Raw genomic sequence first — 24,243 nt, 5'->3', positions numbered from 1 at the left:
AAGTAAATGCAGGTTTGTGTTTGCGAGAGGCATATTTTCTGCTTCTTCCATCATTTCTCTGCAATTTCCTACAATAGAAAACTGAAATGTGTTTTCCAAAGAATCCCAGAACGTAATTACACAACACTGCCGTTCCACAGTACTCTGAGCAAACACAGAGTACATCAGGACATACAGATTAGTGGCTCAGATGACAGCATCCCCACCCGGTCCCACTCACACACCTGTGTTCACACATTTTCTGACTAAGCCAGTGTTTTGCATGTAAATAGAGTGTGTTGTTGTGCTGAGGAAGCGCGAACTTCCTCTGTGTTGCACCTGGGAAGACTGCTCATCTGCATAGGGGATGGGGGAGGTGGAGCTGCAAGGACACAGACAGAAAATGGGAGAGCGTCAGAGGTGTTAATGGGTTAAAAACTAGTAATTGGGGGGTACTTAGTTGGCTATTGTCGTCGTGAGGCCCGAGGGACAACAGATGAAGCCTCATTTGGATATCTTCGAGTTCATGCGTCACTTTAAGTTGGGATGCCTTTTAACTCACATCAGTTACTGTGCTGTAGAAATATATGTGTTCCAGCATTTTTTTGTCTTCATCGCAAATCTTTCGTGTGCTTGATGATTAACAAGTATTTCACATTGCATAGGGTTTTCTAGTCTTTAAAGTGGCTACTCTTTATCTGTGCTGTGTTTTTAAACTGCTGTCGTGACACTCACATTTTCCTGCATGGAATTAATAAAGTTTATGCGATCTTTAATCATTAACTCATTTCCATTGTCGTATTAATTGTTTTAAAAAAATGCTAATTGCTCCATCAAAATTGTGAAATCACTGCCCTGTACATATATTTTGAGCACACAATATTTTCATGTGCGTCGATGTCATAAACATGCAGTCGTAAAATACCAGCCGGCCTTGAAACCACATCTAAAATTGTGCCCTGTGAGATCTCTCCAAACTTTCAAGAACCGCTTTTGCAAAAAAGCAGAAAATTGGATGACATGTAATAAGAAGGAACAGTTTGACTTCACACAAACACGGATAAGTTGAAGTCATCATGCCTGAACGCAGCCAGTGTGACCTGTACAGTGTCTTTGTGTCCTCCTGCTTGTCGTTTACCTCTCGTTCTGTTCCTTCCCCCTGGATGAAGGATAAAGCAGAAAGTCATGTGCTCTCCTTTTGCTATCAGAGGCTATCTGGGCCTTACCACAGTGTCTATGAGGGCTCTGTCAAGGTCAGACCGCAGTTCATCCAAAAACCCTTCAGGCTCACAACTGCTTTTCAGATGATACTCTGGCGTCTTGGAGTCAGCACGGGACACAGAGTCATAACATTTGGATTGGAGTCTTCCAACAGACATAATTCAGCACAGCTTTGAAAGCAAAAGCTGATAATATTCGAAATGACTGCTGTCATCATACTCCAGAGATTGAGTACTCTGGCTCGGGGCCATCCAACTCAGTGCTCTATATTTGGTAATTTCTCCAGGCTTGCAATGACTTCACCAATGCAATTTCAGCTCTGGGCTCGTGTGTTGTTTCAGTCTCATTTTCAGTAAACTCTGTGATCACCTTGCCTTTGCGTTCCACAGGCCTTTCACTGGGAGCACAAAGAGAGAGAGGGGCATTAGTCCACAAGAAAAGCCCAGCTTTGGCTTCTTAAAGAAAGCAGAGGTTTAGCTCTTTCACTTCCACTGCATTGTTATGCTAAGGCACATCTTGGAAATAAGAGTGAGCCATTAGCATCTGAAGAAGAGCCAACATCTGAGGGAAACATGTCTTTAAGGCCCCAAAGAAAAGAATCCATGCTGTCTCTCCCTCTCATTTTCTCATTCTCTAACTCACTCACTTGTTCCTCAACTCAACTCTCATTCCTTGCCATTCGAAGGCCCATTCTCTTTTCTTTCAGCTTCTCCTGCTGGTTCTTTTGGCGCGAAGAGGGATAAGAGGTGTATATATATATATATGTGTGTGTGTGTGTGGGTGGGTGGGCAAGAGGAGGATTAGGACCCAAAATGCTTTATGAAACAATGAGTAGAGCCCTTAACAGATAGTAGGTATCTATATCAGACAGGTTCTATTCATTTATCAGATGTTAAAGACAACAAATAACCAAATGAGAATTTGAGATTGTCAAAAGATGTTACTTAAAGTCTACAGCAAGTGAACATATTTTTTGTACAATCACCTGGAAGGTGATCACATGTGTAGGACTGTGTATCATCTATTTCACCATAGTGAAAATCAGTCACTACTAATGTATATCCTTTTTCAAATGACAGAAGTAGACTTGAAAGTTGCAGAATTGTCTACAAGTCTACAAGAAGTAAAATTTTGATTGAACTAAAATGTCGGATCAGAGAATAATCAAACAATATTGTAAATCTAAGCTGGCATTTAAAGCAACCTTTTGATAGTCAGTAACATAAACCTATTCCAGGTGATGCCAAAAAAAATACAGCCTGTGATTTTACAATACTCCTTAAGAGCAATGAGGATTTGTTAAGATATTTGTTTTATTACTTTTCCATTCCATTAAAGTAGTGGTTTCAACCTATTTTTCCTGCAACATTAGTAAAAAAAAAAAAAAAAGTTAACTCTCTTCCCTGTGAATCAGAGGTCAGTAATGTCAAAGGCTGTTGTCACTTGTCGCCTTTCTGTCATGTGTCAGTCACTAAGAGTGGTCACAGACAATGTAAGGCTTCGCGTTCACCACAGCCATGTTACATAGATAGATAGATAGATAGATAGATAGATAGATAGATAGATAGATACTTTATTGATCCCAAGGGACATTCAAGAATCATGTCATGTTATCATGTGAAATCAGTCACACAGTTCGGTGTCAATCAACCATCCCAGTTAATCTTTAATCTTTTTCTAATCTTTTTCTCAGATTTCAAGTCAAGTGTTACAGCTGAAACTTTCATGTTTTCATGGTGACCGTAAACACACTGTAAAATTCTCTGTTAAACATGTCAGTAATGTTTCTCAAACCAAAAGCAGCTTTGTTTCTCTTCTTCTAATATTATTTGATGTGATGATTTTTAGGAAGGAGACGCCCAGAGGAGATGTTCTTGTTCTTCTTGTTCTTGTTAACTGACTGTGATGCTTCGGCTCAAGGTATTTGCAGATACTGATCTGATACTTTACGCTCTCTTTTTCTCTCTTTTGCTCTGTGAATTTTTTTTAATTAATTTATGAGCTTTATGAGCTATATGATATTTAGTCTTTACATTGCTGGACACTTGGTGCTCAAACACAACTGATGTAACCCATATGTCACACTTTAAATGTGAAAATATTATTCACTCCCATGCAATTTTAAAAGCAGAAATATTTCCTGGTGGTAAAATGTGCGTATGTACATATTGATGTGTTGTATTTATTTTTATCCTATTCTATTTCAATTTTAAATACCTGTGTGTATGATCTACAAGTGTAGCATGAAAACGACTACACACTTTCATCTCATTATGTAACCCTGTGTTGCACAAACAGAAATAAACTACCTTGATCCTTGATTACCATGGAATGATTCCAAAACTTTGACAAAATCAAGCCCTGCAGATGCCAAGTCTTAGATTGGCACAGTCCCATCGAGCCTGAACAATCATGTTAGCATATGCTACAAAGTGTGAAGGCAGCATTAGTTTTCTCACTGCTATGAATTTGGCCGTGTTGCTCCTGCAGCTCTGGAGAGACACACACACACACACACACACACACAGACACAGACACAGACGTCATCACGGGTCACAACGGAACGTTGAGTGGATTGAATCCCCAAAAGAAAGAAAGAGAAAGAGAGAGAGAGAGAGTGTGATACTGCAAAGATAAATAAACACACTGCAAGGGGAAAAAAAAGGACCAGGAACCGAAACTTAGAAATGCTGAGTCATTTGCGTTTCTGGGAATGTTGTGCTCCCATCTGGCTGTTGACAACGAAGGGAAAGGGGATGAGCTGAGTGTTAACAACACCATCGCCAGCAGCACTGCAAAGCCTACTGTTTGATAAACACATGACTCTGACAGAGCTCTTAGGTCAGACCCTTCTGGCTGACTAAAGCCTCAGTGAAGCGCAGATCCATTCGGGGAAGAGGAGAATGACTAAGTCGTGCACCTGCCTTTCTGTCAGGCTAACAACGCCAGCGCACTGACAGGAGGGAAGACGGTTAGGGGGCTGCATGAAAAAGAGGAATTTCCAAGGACGGGGAAGATGTTGCGAAATCATATTGTGCATGTGGCCTGCACAGCTGCAGAGGGAGTGAATCTCTTCATGTGTAACAGCATGAATCACCAGTAGAGTTCCTCAGAAGTCAGATCACACTTTCAGCTCTCCCACCTCCCTCTCTCTCTCTCTCTCTCTCCCTCCCTCTCTCTCTCTATCAAATACTTTCTCTTGCTCTCTCTCCCACTCACGCACTCCTCCCTCCCTCCATGTTTTTCTCTCCTCTGTCTTTCATACCTCGCCTCCTTTATCACAGGTGCAAGCAGTGAAGTAAGCTGACTAGATTATCCACATATGCTATATGTGCTCACACCCCAGTCTCACACACGTGCACACATACACACACACACACACACAGACGTACACCTCAGCAATCACAATGAACAATGCCAGAGCCATCCAAAGTCTCTTCATCAGCATGAGATCATGTGGCACATATAACACACATCGCTCACACACTTCCTCCACCTCCTCCTACACCCCCCTACACTATAATGCAGGTGGCTGACTGCAGCAGCTGGAGCAGCATTCCTATTCTGTTGTTAAGTGACATCTCCTCCGTACGAGTGTCCTCATCCAGGAAAATCAGATGACTCACAAGGTTATTTACTTCAGATGGATCTCATTGGGATTTTTATGTCACTGCTAATGTATCTGGAATTCTCATGGGCTGTTTGACGCCAGCAGTTACAGCATATTAGTATCATAGATAGTGAAAGGATGTTGTGAGAGTTTTGGCTGACACAGCTCACACCAGCATTTAAAATTTTGCGGCAAAAGCAATTCATTGTGTTTGTGGATTCACTCATGGGACTCAGGTTAAACATGGAGGAACCTATTGTAGCTTCAGTCAGTCGAAATTACTCCAAAAAAAATGGAATGGTTTTTAGACAGCTATGGGGCAAGAATCAATAGTATGAATACAACTTTTGAATAAACTGTGTGAACTTGAGTCCTCATTTCACAAAATGCCAGGGGTGAATAAAGGGTAAAGCACAGGAAAAATGGTTAGGCCAACCATCCCTGCAAGTGGTCACTATGTCACCAAACTTCTCAAAGCACATATTTCACGAAAATGCACACATGAATTATGCTAGTATCTGGTTTTACCGGGTGTTAAGAAAGAATTTACCCCCAAAAATCCTCAGTGAGGAACAGTATGATGGAGGGCAGCTGACCCACATGAAGCGGAGAGGCTGCTGACATCTTTATCTGTCAAAGTGTTAGCTCTGATGCTAAATTGACAGCTTTAGAATGTGTCTTTAACGCTATTTCAATGGCTAAATCCACCCAGAGCAGGGTTAGCTGTAGCGACCTGTAGGGCAGCAGTGTTATCCGGGGTCCCTAAGGACTGCCCAGTGCTACTCTGTGTGGTCCAACACACAGAGTTGGTGGGGGGGACTCTGTGCCTCTACCTCCCTCTCCTCCTTGTCATCCTTTGATATCAGGAGTGCTGGAATGGAGGAGTAACACTGGAAAGGAGAGGTGGGGGGCGGGTGCTGAGTCTCCCCAGTTGCCAAGCGAACGCCATATGGGCAACTCACTGGTGTTACTGGGGGCCTGGGGCAGTTCCCAGAATTCACATGATAATGAAGCCCGGGGCCATTCAGAGTGCTGGCCTAAAGCTGGGCCTAAGAGCTTTTGATAGCCCCCAGCAGCCTGTAGGCCTGCCCACCCCAGGCCCAGCCAGCTTTCCTGCCAGGCCCAAACCACCTGTTTGATTTTCCCAGGGCCCTGCAACAGCGGAGGGAGAGGAGAGAAAGAGGGAGCAAGGAGGAGGAGGAGAGGAGGGGCAGCAAAGGAATGTCTCCCTCTTATTTTGTCACTGAGTGTGTACTTCCCATTCACTTCCTCTTTATAATCCCCCAGCCCTCCCCTCACGTGCACACACACATACACACTGTTGCATAAACACAGACGTGCACACGAACACATGCACCCTGATATAACCTAGATGCACATACGCACACACCCCTGCTGACCCGCACACAGGCTCTTTCCCCTTTTGTTAAACCCCTGAAACAATCTCAGGGAGAAGAATGAAGTTTAAAAGTAGGGCACCTTCTGCTGCATCGAAGTTTCACACAAGCAGATTCCTGGAAGTGGGCCTTGGGTGAAAAACAGGGCGCTTGTCTTAGCTGTGTCTCTGTAAACTCTACGTGGGAACTAGGGGAGGATCCACCCTGGGCAGCTGAGGGGACTGGCAATAGAAGGACCTGGGGGGCTGTTGGAGACCACAGTTGATGGGAGAACACCGGGACGGGAGGGAACAACGAACAGGAATGGCACTTCAGGCAGGGGAGGGCCAATGTATGTTTACAAGAAAGGCACATTCCTTTATTGTGAGAATGGCTGGTCGATGCACAGCAATACAACCGGGACAGAAAGAGCAGATGGCCCAGGCAGCCATAACTGTACCCACAGTACATGATGACAAATGTTCAATCCTCCTTTGTTGCTTTATGAAACAGGCAAAGGCGGAGTGCTACGAGGCTTATTTGCTTATTTGCATGTGACTTTCAGTAGTAGAATATTTCCTGTTGTCTAATCGTGTGATGTGATCACAGTAGCAAAACACCTACTGGGTGCACAGGTGTGCAGGTGTGACACTGTGTACTCTCAGGCCACTTCTAGTTTCCCAGTGCAAAGGCGGGGCAGCGTTCCTGCAGTTTAACCTGAAATGCTGCCTTGCTGGGGGCTAAACACCTGCACTGCACTCACCTGACAACATTACAGAGAGAAAGGTTAGGGAGGGGTAGAGGGGTACACCTGAGCTGCTCGTGTTTACCCCCAGCCCTTACCTAACAAGGTCTCTGGTTACTGTAGTCCTCTGGCTGAGCTATTCTTTTAACACTACTCAGGTCAGGTGTACAGGGGACATCTGCATTGAAAACATAACAATAACTCTACTGTAGCCCTATTGACTGTGGCAAGAATACACACACCTACACCTGTTGCACCTGCACTGCCTTCTGTAGGGCACATGAATAGATAGTGAGATTCCCACACCAAAGTAAATTAACTTCCTCTTGCTGTTGTAGCCTCTATACAGCTTTGATAAATAGAAACAACAAACAGGAGGGGAAACATGACCAGGCTCAGATCACAGCTGAACCAGCAGAGACTGTTAAGGTGGGACTGTGGTGTCAAGAGCATCAGGAGAGAGAAACAAAAACTCCCCGAGGCCCAAATAACTTGATTATACCCGCTCCACAATCAAAACAATAGTAGCAGGCCCAATCTGTTCACTGTCAATGGCGGCTCTCATTTGTCAAGCTCATCCAAGAGGTTGGTTCTCAGGCGAGTCGCACAATGCCCAGTGACAAACAGGAGGGCTCTCCTTTTAGCCCTGCCTGCCACCGGGAAGCCCATCTGAAGTATTAATCTTTGGGTGGAAGAGTGGAGGAGAGGGCTCAGCCTGGCCCAGCCATTGTCCCCAGGCCTGGGCCCTCTGAATGGGGCTTTGTCAGCTCCCCAGCTGCCACTGTCCATGCTCCATCTTTGGGCTTTGGCTCCCATGTCCCCTGGCCGTGCTGACTGGACGCCTCTGTGCAGCTGTGGGGATGTGCTGGTTTGTGTGTGTGTGTGTGTGTGTGTGTATGTGTGTGTGGGATGGAGAGAGAGAGAGGTTAGATGACGGACCATTCGTCTCATATGCACACTGACACACACACACACACACACATACGTGGCCTTACATAGGGGTCATTTCAAAGCACCGCATTCAGTTGCCATGGATTCTTAAAAACACCAGAATGAGTTCCTGTAATTAAATGTGTTTAAGTTAACATGTCGTCTCTTCTTTAGGGCAAGATAATCCTCTGTGCTTTTTGCTCAGACACTTATACTGAGAACAGTTTTTATAATTACAATTACATAAATGACATGTAATATGTCTAAAATGTGTGTTGATGGGAGAACAGAGATTAGCCACAAAAAATAGCTACAAAAACTGAAATCTAGCAGAACAACCAACACAAAACACAGAGCATCGAGAACAAGAGGAAAAAAAATCAAACACAAGGAAATCTACAAACCACAAACATCATTCACATGGTCCAAAAACAAATTATAGTCATGTTGTTGCCATCAAATTTTTATATCCAATGATTGGGTGTGGAATCAGCCCCACCCTTAATTAAACAGATCTCCCTCCCAGCCACGCTCTAATACCTCGTTCACACCAGACAAAAACCCATTGTGATTACCTAAACGTCTATCCTTCTTTTAAAAACGGAGAAACTGGGCGCTTTCCAGCGTAGTCATGCCAAATTCTGTTCCATGTACAGACTTGATTCACTCAGTATACTCAGATTTGAATTGCCTGAGTCCTTTGAGTCACTTGAGTCAGTATCACCAAGAAACTACTGGTGAAACGCAACTCCAAAGTCCTCTTGGGTCATGCAAGTCCAAACGTGCACAGTTAAGGGTGCAGGCGATATCCCCATCACCACAAAACACATAGCAAACGGTGTTTCACTTCCAACTAAAGATTGGAGCACAGTACCCCAAAATGTCTGCTTCCAACATAACACCAAAAGATAATAGCTACATGTTAGATTGCTATGTGGTGTCATGTTTTTGGGATAGATTAAATAAATAAGCTAACAGGGGTATTAAATAAACATAATGCAATGCAACATCGCTGTCCTTACCTGCTCCATTTGTTTTGGGTTGTTGTTAGCAAGAAACTGTTGCAACAAATAACATACATAACATGGACTAGCAGTGGTTGTTACCTGACTGACTCAGGACTCGTGTGTGTATATTCCAGTGGTGTGGAGTTACTGTGGCTAAGCAGCATCGTGATTTTGCACATTGTTTTGTATTAATGTGAGGAGATGTAATGTCTGATTTTTTTTGTTGAAATAAATTTATCCCACCTGTTCTCACCTGTCACAATAGTATGATATATGCACCAAAGTTTTGACCTGTCCAGAACATTTCCAATGCGTATTACTGCTTCTAAGTTTATTGCTTGTTTATTTGGAAAGAGTCTAATGGGATTTATTAAGTATCCTAGAAATGTGGCTTTTCATGTCTCTGCTTTTACTGTTTTGACAAAATCACACTAATATTCTCCGTTTCACCATTTGTTTTTGATTTCCCATTATTATTCAGCTAAATGCATTCATTAAATTATATGTTTTTATCCATAGTTCCTCCCGCACAGTCCACATTGCTGTCCACCGTGCAAACAAGCAAATGGTGGACGCAGTGTGAGGACGATTTGAGAGCTGATCCACTGGTTTCACGGAAGCATTTATTTGTTTGTTCTCCATCTCCCTCTTACAGCAGGAGGCAGCTGGCCAGCAGCCATCAGGTCTGTCCCCCATAGGCATCTTCTGGCTACCAGCTGGGAACAGCTGGTCCTCCCTTCTGCTACCAGTGGACCTGGGCCCTGCTGGAAGTCCTGGAAAGGAGAAGGCCTCATGGGATCTGACAAACAGGCCACATTCACATACAGACAGGTTCTGCTAATGAAGAGGCCTCATTAGGCTACATTTACAGTTTCTATAGAGGTGCATCTATTGTTCGTTCCAAGAGGGGAGCAATAGCCATGGGGCTCCTCGGGACAATGGAGCACCTCATCAGGTTGTGTTGCTGGTTTCGCCATGGCCTCAGAGCAGAGTCAGATTTGACTCACCCAGCAGTCCCCAGCACCAAACTGTTGCTAAAGTGAAAGAAATAGTGGGAGGTGTGAGGGGTGAGACAGGATTGCAAAATAGTTGCTGCTGCTGCTGGTGGTGGTGGTGTTGGGTGGGGGCCAATGACCAGTGGACGGAAAAGGGACTCTGGCGTTATTAGATTTGCAACAAGCCGTAACACTGTCTCCCATTGTGTATCCCTCCACCCCTGCCCTCCCCCAAGCCCCTGATTGTGGAGAACACTACCCAGCATCCCCCCCACCTCCTTCTCACACACCCCCCCATCCAGCCCCACCTCAGCACCCCCCCACACCCACAACTAAAGCTCTCTCTCCAGGCAATTGCCACTGGAGTGGAAAGTATTCCAGAGCACAATGCCTATGCTCTCAATGGGTGCTTTAGCATGCCACCAGTGCGCTGTCACCAGCAGATGGGGAGCTAATTAGAAGCCATTAAAGGGCTTTGATAGTGTGTGTGGGAACCAGGCGGAGGGAGATGGCCACAGGGGCGTGAAGGAGGGGTGAGCTTTGGGTCCGGTGAATGCACACACATACACATGTACACAAGAGAGAGAAAGAGATAGAGAGAGAGACCAAGCTGTCCCCGCGAGTCACCCTGGGCCAAGGACACAGAGCAGAGGACACCTGTGGGGCTTCAAGGATCTCTGTGGGGCTTCTCCACACACCAGCTATCAGATGGAGATAGTGTTCCTGTGGCCTGGCCCTGGCTCTCAGGGAAGGGCATCCACCCACCCAGTTTGCTTGCCTGCACACAGGAAAAACACCCAACAGGCACCGAGGCTCCAGCCGGTCTGCACTGCTGATGACACATCTCTGAACTGGGACTCCCACAGGAAGTGAGTCCCAACCGCTGGTCCTCAGTCATTACAGAGGTTGGGCTGCCCAAGGAGGTGCCAGGCCATGCCGAGACACACCAGGAATCCAGGCAAAAACATACATTAACACACACGCCCACAGTCGTCATGTCCCACAGAGTTACAAGCTCTCACGTTCAACACAAACTTCCTCTTCATGTGCCTGTGACTGAGGCCTGAGTGCCACCAGTCAATCATCACTCAGCTTTGGAAAATGTGACACTGTTGTGTGTAAGGATTTTTAGGATCTGACACCACACTCACCCCTCCCAGTCCCATATGAGCCTCTCCACACACCTGCACACAGGTGTGATCATTATCAAGCAAACAGGAAGAGCAAGACTGGGAATTGGAAACTAATCCCACAGCTGCGAGGAGATGACCTGTGTGTGTGTGTGAGTGCGTGTGTGTGAGAATAAAAATTGTTGAAAACTTGCACACGGTGTGCTCCTCTCATAATCAAATTCCTGAACGTTTCTTTTCAACAGCATATCTCAATAATCATACTGAAGTAAAATCCTCTGTCTAAGAAACTATTCTTTGGTCACTTTCGTGTTTCAGGAAGTAGTACGCGCACTACTTATTGTTCCCACAGCAATAATAACAGCAGCAAAAGTGTGAAAGCATTGCTGGAATGTCCTATTTCCTCTGAACGAATTCCTGTACCACCTTTTCCTCCTTGTGGCTTCCGTTGGTGCTTTTCTTGATCTATTTGCTGTAGTGATAAAGAGGGCGTGTTAGCTAATATGTTTCCCCTCCACCAAATGGAACAATTTATCCTGGAAAAAAAAGGCTACTAGGAAACGATTTGTGTGCTGGAACAAATATAGCCAAGATACAAAATGTCCTGTTAAAAAAAAAAAATGAAAAAAAAGAAAAAAAAGAGGACAAGTGTTGTCTTTCTGCTGCTGTGTGATTGATTCAGGATTGCTGCAACAGCACTGACACAGACAGTAGCCTGTCGTCGAAATAAAATACCAAGTGATAATCGGCTCACATGTAAAGAGTCCACAGGGAAATGAATTCTGTGTCAGCGATGAGGGGGGGAAGTGGAGCTGGGAGAGGGCACTGTCACTCTGTCAGTTAAAATCAGGAGCTAATATGTTTCACTTTTCTTTCCCCTCCTCTGCCTCTTCCCTCTGTCTTCCCTCTCTCTCTCTCTCTCTCTCTCCCCTTCGCCTTGATGTGCAGTAAACAGGCTAAAAAGGGCCCAGCTGTGTGGAGTTATTGTTGGTGTCAGTAGGAAGTGCTGATAGCTTTTGCAGCTGAACAAAAGCTGGATGAGGGGAGTGGAGGGGCGCTCCAGACACTGTGGCTCCAGCCTAGATTCTCTCCCACAATCCCTGCACCGCACTCCCATTGTTCTGCCCACCCGGCCCTCCCTCCGCCCTGTCAGCTGCGACCTGGGACAGAGGGCAAAAAAAAAAAAAAAAAAAAAAGGAGAGGAGAGGAAAAAAAAGGAAAGTTTTTAAAAAAGTTTTTACAGGCTACTGCAACAGCTAGAAGAAACAGTCCCGGTGGTAGTTAACTTTGTTTTAACTTTCTTTGGGCTGGTATAACATCTGTGCAGATATAAGCAGTGGCTCTTTAAACTGCTTTTCTAGTAAAATCTGAAGAGATAAAAAGCTGTTTTTAATTCCCTCAAGAGTGGGCGAATTAACTTAAGGCTTGATGAAAAACAAAATATACATTTCTATACAATAATACATTTCCAAACAATTGTTGTCAAATAGAAGCTTTATTTTCATTTATAAGCACAACATATTTTATTACACAGTGGTCAAATGCAACACAGCATATTTACCTAAGTCATGCATTTAAGTACAGTTTGGAGGTACTTAAATGTGTTATTTCTATTTTCTGCTACTTTACCCTTTCGACTTCGTTACATTTCAGAAATGCTGCACTTTTTACTCTGCTAAATTTCACTGCTAAAGTTGTGACTTTACAAGTTCTGAGTTCCCACATGAAAAATTAACTGCTTACATAGTTTAATGCATTGTTATACACTAAAAAAAAAGAGATTAAACAGATGAAAATGTAACATGTCAATAGATCAGTATTGATGATCCAGTAACATGATACACAACAATATGACACTGACAGGGGCCACTGTCTGTGTAAATGAGCACTTAAATTAAGCTAATAACACTTAAGTATACTTTTACTTCAGTAAGCTTTAGAATGCAAAAGTTTAAGACTACTTGAAATGGAGCGGATTGTTAGAATAGTTTTAAATTTTTCTGAAAGCTGGAGTCCAGCAAATTAAGTACAATAAAATTCAAGCCTCTTACTTTAAGTTTTAGTTAAACAAAAGATTTAGCCTTCATCACATGACATAACGAAGTGTCATCGGTGACAAGAGGGTAGATTTAATTTCTGCAAATGAAAGAAAAATGCATGAAATCGAGTTTTTAAAAGAAGTGTCGTGGTAACCACAGGAGCATACAGTAGCCAAAGTGGGCTGTGTGGAGGAATGCAGCGGTTATTTTGTGTTAAAATGCGGTAACAACATCATGCCGAGCCTTCCTCCTCCTCTTCCTCCTCCTCCTCCGTCTCTGGCTGACAGCGGCGGCTCTGCAGGTGCGCGGGGCGGTAATCTGGCCCCGCTGCTTTAAGGTGAAAAATGGACGACAAAGCTCCGGAGCCGGTTTGTTCTCAGGACTCCGCGCGCCACGCAGGTGAATGGAGGAGTGCGAGCTCTCTTGTTTGACGTCTCCATGGAGACCGCCCGAGCGGCGCCAGGCTGACAGGCGTCAAGGCTCGGATGAATGGGTGACGTCACCGCGCTGGCGCCTGCCAGTCTGCTCGGGCTTGTTTGGACAATCTGGGGGGAAGATTCAGAACAGAGCGATGCGATCTGAGTGTGCACACAAGGCTGAGCACACACTGCAGAAACATGTGAAGGAATCCGTGAAGCTGCTGCTCACACTGGGCGCCCTTCAGCTCGGCCAGAGAGAGAGAGAGAAGCAGCAAAAGAGAGTCTGTGCCGCGAGAAAGTGCAGTTTACGCGCATAAAGAATGCTTTGATTTGTTTTTTTTTTAAGGCAAGAGAGATTTTATCCAAGCATGAGTGGCGCGGGGAAGACTGCGCAGTATATTTTCTAAAACAACCAACAATCAGTCCTGGAATGGTACTGATCTGATAAACCGAACAGACTGACAATCTGTTGTAGCGGACCGCATTCCGCCATAATAAACTTGCGGGTTGTTTACGCTAACTTCATCATCCTGAACTAATGATCGAAAAGTGAATCTGTTCCCACAATTGTTCGGCCGCTCTGTAGACACCATCAGTTGTCTAACTTTACCATACTATTGTCATCCACATCTGCAGGGCCATTAAATAATTGTGAGAGGCAAATCTAGGGCACTGTGGCAGCCTAATTATCATTAGCCATTCATCCTATTCATCCCTTCGCATCCCACACACATTCTCACAGCACATACCCAGGCATTCACCACCCCTTGACTGTCCCCAGGCAATCTACACCTGCAGAGTCCCCAAGCCATCGACAGCTGGATTCCCACATATTACCCATAAAAGACACACATTTGTTTCCATTTGTAACGCCATCCCTCAAACAGATTGTAAATCCCGATAACCAGGCAAGCGCACTCATTGGCTGAGAGTGCTGGTGTGGACCGACCCTTCAATACAAAGGTAGCCGCCTCATTGGTTTACTGTCTTCAAACAGGACTACTCTGACACGCCCTCGGCTCCTGCTCTGCTATAAAGGCGAGGAGGTTTGCCCATGTGCATGTTGCGAACTGTCAACATTGCCCTGCAAGCGTCTCCAAGAGGATCAGAGAGAAGTCTCGTTGCTGAATTAATCTTATCCCTTCTTCTTCTTTGGAAACTACACCTCCAGCTCTTATCAACATGAAGGTTGTCGGATCTACCTGCGCCCTGAAGAGCAAGGTCGGCGGCGAGGACATGGTGCGCTGCCTGTCCGACCAGAGCCTCACCATCTCAAAGTGCAAGATCCCGCTGCTGGACGAGCAGATGACCGTCTTCCTCCAGGACATGAACAGCTGCTACAGCAAGCTGAAGGAGCTCGTGCCCACACTGCCAACTAACAAGAAGGCCAGCAAAGTGGAGATCCTACAGCACGTCATTGACTACATCTGGGACCTGCAGGTAGAGCTGGACGAGCCGGAGAAGAGCCGCCAGCTGTCCAACAGCAACGTGCCCCGCACACCGCTGACCACCCTGAACGCAGAGCTCGCCAGCATCACAGTGGAGGTGAATATCTCTTCACAAGTATTGCAGAATAAATCAGAGAATAGCTGCGTGTCCTGCAGAGTTGAATGCACCAACGTGACATATGTTTTTGAACGTCACTATGTGTGCGTAAAGTTACCACCTCCGTGCGTAAAAGTTCCATTTTGCGCACCGCTGTGCTTGTGTAACGCAGATGTACTAATCAGCCCTGTTTTCTTTTCTTTCTCAACAGAACGGATGCTCAGATGACAGGATTATGTGCCGTTAAAGAGCCCCGTGGAGCATCCAACATCCACCCCACAGCGAGCACCGCGAAGAACGAACAAGGCTACGTGATGTGACGACAACATCAATAAAAACCTTGAACTGTGTAGGGACGTTTCAAACTCCCAAATGCTAGAAAAACAACGTTGTGTGGACATCTTCCGCCGGTGAGGATCTCTTATCACTCAGGGCTCTCGATTCATCAGAGGGCCCTGAGAGAAGACGACCGGTGGTGTCCAGATACAGACTGGGTTAGCCAGGGGGACCAAGACAAGTTCAGTGCAACTAGCGTCGCTTGTTGCTTGTAGAGTTTCTAAAGAAAGCTAATGTTTCTGTTACGCTCTTTGTATCATGTGTAAACCATATAGAGAATTCAACATTTTGTAAAAGAAAAAAAAGTACATTTCTCAGATTCCTGAGCGACAAACTGTATTGTATATTACAATGCCACATTATGTGAAGATATTGTTTTCTTACAATGTACCTTATTGGTGTTTTTATTAAAACAAGACAATTATTTTTGAACACGAACTCTTCTCTGTCCTTGTGTTTATGTGTGTGAGGGAAACAATGATGCTGTGGTGCTGTGTCCTCTGAGTCTTAGTATACACAAAACTAGAGTCATAGTTGTAAAAAATGACACTTGGGTGGTTAATACGGGCAGTTATGGCCTTCCACTTTGTGATTACTAGCGAAGCAGCTCAGCCTTCATGTGAGCAACTTGTTGCTGACTGGAGCACAGGGGAGTGTAAAGTGGTTGTCACTATAAATTGCTACACCTAGAAGAAGCTGTTAAGTCACTCATGTAACATAAAACCAAAGCTGGTGGTCAACATAATAGCTCATAGACAGTTAAACTGGTAATTTGCCTCTCTACGGGTCATTACGGTATCACATTACAAGAGGAAGTCTCACTTAAAATCGTCAGGTCTGTAGATCTTGACAAATGGTGGGCAGAGTTGGAAATAAAAGTTCAAAAATGAATCATCTGGAGCAGGATACATTTTTTTAAAAAGAGTATTTAAGAGTCAACATGGTTTTGACACAAATAAAGTGACGTAAGGTGGAGAAAACTTTTTTTTTTTAATAAGTTTGTTTCTCTACATTAAAAAGGATCCATTTAAAAATGGTGTTTCAGCGTGTTTTGGTGTAAATCAGCGGTGTTCGTCTCTGCCGGCACTGCAGGGGTTAAACTGGCTTTGGCGAGGCGATTCGTTATAAGATTTATTCTGTCTCCCTGGTGCAATGTTTTTCCCATTTCCCTGCGGTGCGATGCGCACAGCTGCAGCCCCGGCGTGGCCAGTGTGTGATTGTGTTTGTGTGATAGCTTTGTGCCAAGGGCAGGGGAGGGCGGCGGGGCCCAGACTGAGCGGCGCCTCGGCACACCTGGGGAAGTTCAGGTTAAATAGCTCCACATTCCTCAACACACAGCTGATTGAAACATTAACAAACAGTAATCCACGGGCCAGGCCGCAGATGGGCCGGGAACCACGCCAACACTCAGAGAGAGAGAGAGGGGAGGGAGGGAGAGATTCCCACAGTACAGTCGTATGTTATAAATTTGCTATTAATACATACACTTCTTCGTCTTTTTTTTTTCTTTTTTTTTAGAAACATACACTGCTCGAGCTGTTGGAGGAGTGTCCACAAGTAGAGGAACAGAACTGCTGAACATATAGGCTACAACTGTTTCACGTTGTCCTTCCTACAGAAAAATAAGTTCCCTCTGGATTTCTAATCGTTTCTAGTAAACGTGCGCGGCCAATACAAATCCCTCTTACGTAATGTGGTCGAGCTGTGGAGAAAACGAGGACCAGACTATTGCGGTTTTCGCAATAAGTCGATATATTTTATTACCATTAAATCCAATTAGGCCCGTGTCTTGGATTTTTATTTGGTTTTATTTTTAATTATTGTGATCATCTGAATCCCTCAGTCATGTAAACAGAAATCAGAGCTTCTTTCCACCCTCTCGTACACAGCGCCCTCATGCAGCGTGAAGGGAACTGCAGGGTAAAAAGGTTGAGATGCAGCAGAAAATATTAGTGGAAAACAGCGCCACCTTCCGGTAAAAAGTGGATTAGTTAAAAAATCTGTTCATATGATGTTAACACTTCTGTCACATCTTTTTTCTGCTGACTTCAAATACGCGCTTATTATTTAAAATTCAAAATTAATTAAAAATCATTACTGTAATTTGGTACTTGTACATTTCATTTCAGAAACCCTAATCCCTAATCCTAATCCTATCCCATACCTAATTAATAACATATGATAATCTAAAAAAAATACAGTAGGCTACATGAAGCAGTTAAAATGAGACCTAACTCTGCTTAAATAAATGAGTAATAATAAATGCGATAATATGGAAGAAAACTGCACTTCATTTATTTATAAATGTATTCCAATAAGCATATTGTGCTTCTTACTCCATTACATTTATCATAAATTGTCATTTAATTTTAGGTATGCAAAATTTTGTTAGAAAAAGCAAAGAAAAAAATAAAGAAAAGTTACAAAATACAAATTTGTGCAGCAGAACTTTGCTTTTCCTTCTTGCAGACTCCATTAATCATCTCACATCCCCTCAGGTTTGTCTTATGACCCAACTATATACGAATTTATTCAAACCAGCTCCACTTTGACCAGATACAACAGTAAAATACTACTGATGAAGATCAGCAACAACAACCTAATAATGTCTTGTAATTTTAATATAAATATTTGAAATGTATTTTCTTATAATACATGTATTTTTACAGAGGTAGTATTAAGAATACAGGACTTTTACTTGCAGTGAATGCATCTCTTCTCAAGTACTTTTATATAAGATTAATTTTTAGTGAAAGTGAAAAAGATGAAACTGTATGGACTTTATGAGCTACTGCATCCAGGTTTTCTGTGTTACAGTACCAAGCAGATTGTCATATTGAAAATCCATGCCAAACAGTTTTTCTTACATATTAAATTTAAGAACAGATTAAACCTTCATTAGTTCCTGTGGCAGCAGCAGCCCTCATCAGTTTGTTGGATCAAAGTGATTATTTTGTCAGTGCAACATACTGCCTGGCATGTGGTGATACCATAGTGAGAGTCAGGGAAGCAGAGTCAAGAGTGTTTAAATAGAAATTTGTATTTACAACAATATCAACATCAACAGAAAAAAAAAATCTGCAATATACATCCTGTAAAATGACAGCTTATCTTACCTCCAAAGAAAGAAAAACAAAAACAAACCAAATGACCATTTGCCTCTTTTTGCCCTTCATTCAAACTCTACAAAGTTCCCTTTTCCTGAAGTAACAAAATCTGGACACAAAATGATGTTTCCTGAAAAAATAGAAGGGATATTGATATGTCTTTAAGTGGATTTCATTCTATTGGTATTTTCTCTTTCACAGCAAAACATGCTGTTCTTCTTCTTCTTTTTTTCCTCGATGTAAAAACTTTCGGTTGCAGAGTTGTGAGTTTCCAGTCCTCTTTGCACTGCTCTCATGGTTTCTCATTGCAGAACAACTGAGCCTCGTGCCCTTTATGCTTACAGTACACGACCATCGTATGCCTTTACAGAGCCATGATATGTACCCATTTACCATCAGGCTAATATAACACATCGTAAAAAATGTACACCAGAAACTATACAGAGATGTGGAAAAATATCTTTGGATTGCGCATGTTGAAAAGGTAGATTCAGCGAGTTGAGAAAAACAGTCAAAAGAAGAAGGTGTAAATAAAAAAATACATTTGACAGACAGAGCCGCTGGGTGGTGGGTGGGGACACTGCAGGGACCAGGTTTGTCGGTAAACTGAGGAGTGCGTCTTCCTGTCTTCACTGTACTGCAGATCAAATCCATACAGATCACCTCACACGAAACACAGCAAAAACCATTTCATGTGAGTGACCGTCCTGACAGAGTTCGCTCAGTTCTGTCACCTTCCAATAAATCGTCTGACTGTGCGAAAGTTTAAACCTTCAGCTCATCAGATACTCATCACAAGTAAAAGTGCCTCGCTAAAACATTACCTTTTTTGGGGGGAGGGGGGGGGGATTATAAAATTACAGCATTCAGAAAATGACAAACAAGTTAAAAGAATAACCCTAACATGCCAGCAATATTTGCAAAGACATTTTAAAAAACAAACAAAAAAAAAAAAGAGAGAAAAAAAGCAAATCAACCAAATCAGTATTGACCTATGGGACACAAAAATACAACCAGGTCTCATACTTTGTGCAATAATGGGCCTTTAAAAAGCATGTCTGATATATTTTGTCAAATATTTACAATTCATATTCACAGAGGACATTTGGGACATCTAATACTGCAGTACCATTTGTTTGCTAATAACAGGGGTTATGATGCTCAGTTACAGTCTAAAGCATAGAGGAAGAAAGAGTTATTGCTCCAATCTGCATAACATAGCAATCTGTGTGCTTATAGCTTCCAATGACTTCAAAAATGAGGCGCAAAAGATAAGAAGAAGGAAAAAAACAAAAACAATTCAGAAACCTATTGTTGTGAAGGCATTGAATCTCTAGTAAGGCTGTAATGATGAAGAAATATTGCATCAATCTTTATTCCACACAGAAGCATCCGGGTAAAGTGCTGCCACAGCCAGTTGTACCGTAGTCCCGTTCTGCAGCCTGGCCGTGACACTGAATACTGCCCGACAGCTCCAGGTCATTCACATGAACACACATGAACGTGGAAACACACACGCACACAAACACACACACACAGACATTTTGTGTTCGTGCATCACCTTAGCAGAGTTACAGTATGTGAGGCTTCAGTTTGGGATTAAGCCAAGCACAACTTTGTCCTTTTAGCGCACTTCCTCTGGGATGAGCAGTGTCGTGCTAGGTCACCTGCATCACATTTCAGACTGGAGAACCCGTACTCTGTGTGTGAGCGTGTGTGTTTGTGTGTGTGTGTGTGTAGGTCCAGCTCTTCTCAGGGCTCTGATCGCTCTGATTGCTCTGCCAGAGCTGAAAGACTCCAGATTCTGCCAACAGCCACGGACGGAGTCTTCAGCAATATTTCTGAAAGACAGAGAAACACAGTGAGATGTGTCAGGACTGTTCTTTACACATACACGTTAACTTTCAGCTGTGTCTTGACACATCACTTCAGCCTAAACTGCTGTGTGTCAAAGTTAATACCCACCTGATCAGGTCCCATTGGCATTCTGCCCATTCCCATGGGGTTCATGCTTATTTGGCCCTGCATCTGGCCATGTCTCTGCCCTGGCATTTGGCCCATCTGACCCACGCTGGCCCCACTGACTGGCCCAGGTCCACCAATGGAGTTGTTCATCATCATGGGTCCAAACTGGCCCTGGTTACCCTGCTGAGGGAACTGCTGCTGGGGGTATGAGCTTGAAAAGAGCAAAAAAAATAAAAAAATAAAATAAAACAAGAAACTTTTACAGAAATATCACACAAGGATAAGCCTCTTTGTCAGATGCTAAAATGATGATGACTGAGCTACACTGGAATAACTGAGGACTCTTAAATAATTTGCTTTGAGAAGCTGGATGCCACATACTTGCTGTGTGGCATGCCGCCCTGTGGCCAGCCTTTCATGTCCCCAGATGGGTACATGGGCGCTCCCTGTGGATTGCCCTGCATTCCTGGCATCATGGTGTTCTGAGGAGGACCTCCCATTCGTCCTTGCATCATGTTTCCTGGTGGGCTGCTACCTGGAGCCATGAATGATGGGTCCCCCTGCTGGTTCATCCCTGCAAGTGCAACAACAATAAAAAACCAGTCACAAATGTGAAACTTCAGGATTTAGGAGGATGTGACACACAGCTCTGTCTCAGTCAACTCACCAAAATTACCACCATAGTTGAAGCCCTGCTGTCCAGGCTGGTTCATGGGAGGACCGCCCATGGGGCTGTCAATGCCTCCTGGTGCTGTGACATTTGGAGGTGGGCTGAAGCCTCCTGCTGCCCCCTGTCCCTGCTGCTGTTGCTGCTGCATCATCATCATCCTCTTCATCTGGGAGATGGTCATGAAGTCCCTGTTCCGCTGAGCCATCATCTGGGCGTTCAGGAAACCAGGCTGCAGCAAACATGAACAAAGCCACAATTTCACTCCCCATTCAACCTAACAATAACCCTGCATTACCATCAAGTTACTGCACTACTTGGATTTCAAGATAATCACTGGGGCACTACCTCATAAAACAGAAAAAGTAATTCATCCATAACTCTCCCAGATCAAACCAACTTACTCTCATTCCTTGTTGGGACTAAAACTTTCCTTAATTTCATCCAACTATTAAGTATGCATATGTACACACACACAAATTGTCCATGTTTTCCTCATGTTGCTGTCAGTGTTTTGTCTGTCGTCTTGCAAAAAAGAAAGAATAAATTTACAAATGTTGACTTGACTGATGCCATTGAAAGTGTCACGTGAATGCACATCACATTAGAAGTGAGGACATGCCAACTACACACCTGACCACCCATGCCTGCAGGCTGCATGCCAGGTTGCATGCCAGGATGCATGGCAGGGTTTCCTCTGGGGGGATGTTCCATCTTCATGCCTTGTCGGGTCTGGTTCATGAACTGCCAGATGAGACGAGGAAAAGCCTGTTCATCATGCCAGTTTTCTTTTTATGTTTACTATTAACATGGCATCTAAAAGCTTCTCCTAAGACACAAGTAGACTTGGCTGTATTCTTTAAACATAACAGCATGAAAGGTCACATTTAGCCTGACTGTTATGTGTGCGTGTATCTGTGTGATCACCTGCTGTCCTTGTAGTCTCTGCTGCAGCTGCAGTCGGAGAGGCTTGGTGGCAGTCATCATGCGAGGTCGCATCATGTTGGCCCGGGGGTTGCCCATATTCGCTATGCCAGGGAAACCCCCTGTCTGGCCCATCTGATTCATCATGGGGTTGAAGCCTCCAGGAGACTGACCCTGAATGGTGTTGCCACCATAACCAGGCTGCATGCCCACAGAGGGTGGACCTGGGGGCCCGGGGTAGCCCTGGTTATACATGGGTTTTTGGTCCATGCCTAAGGAGGAGTCTGGCCCTGGGAAAGGCTCTGATGGCGGGCACTGACCCGGGCCTTGATCCTGGCCCTGCTGGTGGCCTTCTGGTCCCTGGGTCTGGGGTACAGAAACACTACATGTCATGCTAGTTGGGGCAAAGCAAATGTTATGGCACTGTCACTACAATACTCGAGAAGGGTATTTAAAAAAATTAACTACTGTGATGGCATAGACACATGAAACAACTGCATGAGAATCACAAGCAAATGAAGCTTACAGACCTCCTGCAAAACAAGAACCTACAAAACATACACAACACTGAACAACACATCGAAACCCCTCATTCAAATCACATCATACTGAGAGCACAGGGGATAACGTTTTATACAATCATTTTAACCACTGTGACCCTCTGAACAAGTTTTGTTTTGCCTCAAGCTCTTTCACACCATATAAAAACGTAAACTGAGCGACAACCTGTCCACTTTATATCATAATATCTGGAGCGTTGCAATTATCATATAACTGTGTTTATTAAAATTTGAACTGCACTGCAGATTGATATTTTCTACTGGAATGAAGTATGCACTCTCCAATTTATTCAACAATAACTTTACTTTGAGATGCTACACTGGTGCCTACACTGGACATGTTCTCCCATTTGCTGTTAACAAAATCAGTGTATGTACCTGGCCTACTATTTCAGGGATGCCAAGGGCTCGATCTATCTCCTGGAGGGCCATGACATCAGCGGTATTGAGCAGAGAATCCAGCTGGTCAAGAAGTGCCCGTTCATCACTTGGGCCTTCATTGTTGGCCAGGGGCCCCAGCAGCTCTTCCAGTGGGTTCCCAAACTGGTCCCTACCACAACAAATGACACAAGAGGTGTTGAGTCACTTCAGGATCTGCAAAGTTGGAAAAAAAACAGAAGGATATGGCTGGGACCAGTGCAGAAGGTCTACCTGCTTGTGTTCCTCTGTGGTCCATCCATTCCCATAGCAGAGTCTGGCCAGGAGGGGGACTGAGGTGGGGGCGCATGCCCGCCAAACCGGTTCATACCCATATTTGCTTCATTGGTACCTACAGAGGTGATAATGGGTAATGTATGATCAATATAGAGCGGAAGCAATACCCACCCGCCAATTTTCAGAAAATGATTCCCAGTCCCATATTTATTATTTCTATTAAGTACAAGCAACAAACTCTCACTAGCTACAATACCTATATCCATGAGTTGCTGCTGCAGCATAGACCTGGTGTTTCCAGGTACGCTGTTGGAGCGGTTGATCATGGGTCCTGCCATTGGACCAGCGCGGCCCATGCCAGGGTGTCCTGGTCCGGCCACAGGGCTGCCGCTGGATCTCGGCATCCCCCAGTCCCCTGGCCCTGACATGGGAGGGCGTTGGGACATTCCCATTCCTCTGCCCATACCTCCTGAAAGACAAAAGACAGAACATTGAGGGTTTCATCAGTAACCTCAGCAACACAGTAACACCGGAATCTCATCTTCTGTACTTTCTGATATGGTGGGATTAACTACAAATACAGAGAAAACAAATATCCCAGTGGTGTCTACCCCATGGTGCCTGAGTCTTTATAGACAGCCAGACTGTCATGGGCATGCAAAAAAAAAATTAAAAAAAAACAGTTCAAGTTACTTGGTGGATTGCCCCGCGGTGTACACACGCCTCCTGGAAAACCATTGGGAACGGGCCCACTTCGGATCGGAGCATCCATGTTCTCCTGTTTGACCAATGTGGGACAGGGGACATTCCTTCTCCCAGCCAGCCCGCCTCCTATTGCTGCCTCACCACCCATGGGCTTGGCATCCAGGGACAAGGCTCTTTGATAGGCACCACGCTGAGCAGGAGGCATGGGGCCTCTCTCCCCCTCTGACACACAATACCATAGTTAGGTTACAGACCTTCAAGTATTTATGAGCTAATATTAAGACAAAGGAGCACCTACAGTGACTGGACGTGATGCTCTCAACGATAAT

The 24,243-nt window shown here is 44.3% G+C and overlaps 2 protein-coding genes and 1 long non-coding RNA gene across 3 annotated transcripts in view; 1 reads left to right on the top strand and 2 right to left on the bottom strand.

Annotated features, from left to right (window-relative positions):
- Nucleotides 1–13,036: 13,036 nt before the first annotated feature.
- Nucleotides 13,037–14,312, bottom strand: LOC124056812. The gene is made up of 2 exons (XR_006843017.1): nt 14,201–14,312; nt 13,037–13,577 (listed from the first exon to the last, which is right to left on the bottom strand). It is a non-coding gene; the product is annotated as an uncharacterized LOC124056812 (long non-coding RNA).
- Nucleotides 14,313–14,499: 187 nt separating this feature from the next.
- Nucleotides 14,500–15,770, top strand: id1 (inhibitor of DNA binding 1, HLH protein). Its single transcript, XM_046384639.1, has 2 exons — nt 14,500–14,996; nt 15,208–15,770. Exons 1-2 carry the CDS (start codon nt 14,634–14,636, stop codon nt 15,241–15,243), a joined length of 399 nt encoding a protein of 132 aa, XP_046240595.1. The 5' UTR covers nt 14,500–14,633; the 3' UTR covers nt 15,244–15,770.
- Nucleotides 15,771–18,347: 2,577 nt separating this feature from the next.
- LOC124056810 (nuclear receptor coactivator 3-like) overlaps nt 18,348–24,243 on the bottom strand; it is a 30,954-nt gene continuing 25,058 nt past the window's right edge. Inside the window, exons 14-23 of the mRNA XM_046384638.1 lie at nt 23,903–24,136; nt 23,466–23,678; nt 23,207–23,324; nt 22,934–23,105; nt 21,999–22,361; nt 21,705–21,815; nt 21,072–21,303; nt 20,786–20,978; nt 20,405–20,615; nt 18,348–20,280 (exon numbers count right to left, since the gene is read on the bottom strand). Of these exons, the coding sequence (XP_046240594.1) occupies nt 20,269–20,280; nt 20,405–20,615; nt 20,786–20,978; nt 21,072–21,303; nt 21,705–21,815; nt 21,999–22,361; nt 22,934–23,105; nt 23,207–23,324; nt 23,466–23,678; nt 23,903–24,136 (1,859 nt within the window). The 3' untranslated portion in view covers nt 18,348–20,268. The remainder of the gene's footprint in view (nt 20,281–20,404; nt 20,616–20,785; nt 20,979–21,071; nt 21,304–21,704; nt 21,816–21,998; nt 22,362–22,933; nt 23,106–23,206; nt 23,325–23,465; nt 23,679–23,902; nt 24,137–24,243) is intronic.

This window comes from Scatophagus argus, chromosome 3 (genome assembly GCF_020382885.2).
Source record: "Scatophagus argus isolate fScaArg1 chromosome 3, fScaArg1.pri, whole genome shotgun sequence".
NCBI lineage: Eukaryota > Metazoa > Chordata > Actinopteri > Scatophagidae > Scatophagus > Scatophagus argus.
Note: the sequence above shows the minus strand (reverse complement) of the source record. Positions and strands in the feature narration are given on the sequence as shown.

What these genes read in the sequence shown, in the direction of transcription:
- id1 (XM_046384639.1), top strand. Translation starts at nt 14,634, where the DNA reads ATGAAGGTTGTCGGATCTACCTGCGCCCTGAAGAGCAAGGTCGGCGGC. An exon ending in TCGCCAGCATCACAGTGGAG is followed by an intron (nt 14,997 to 15,207) that starts GTGAATATCTCT and finishes CTTTCTCAACAG; the next exon opens with AACGGATGCTCAGATGACAG.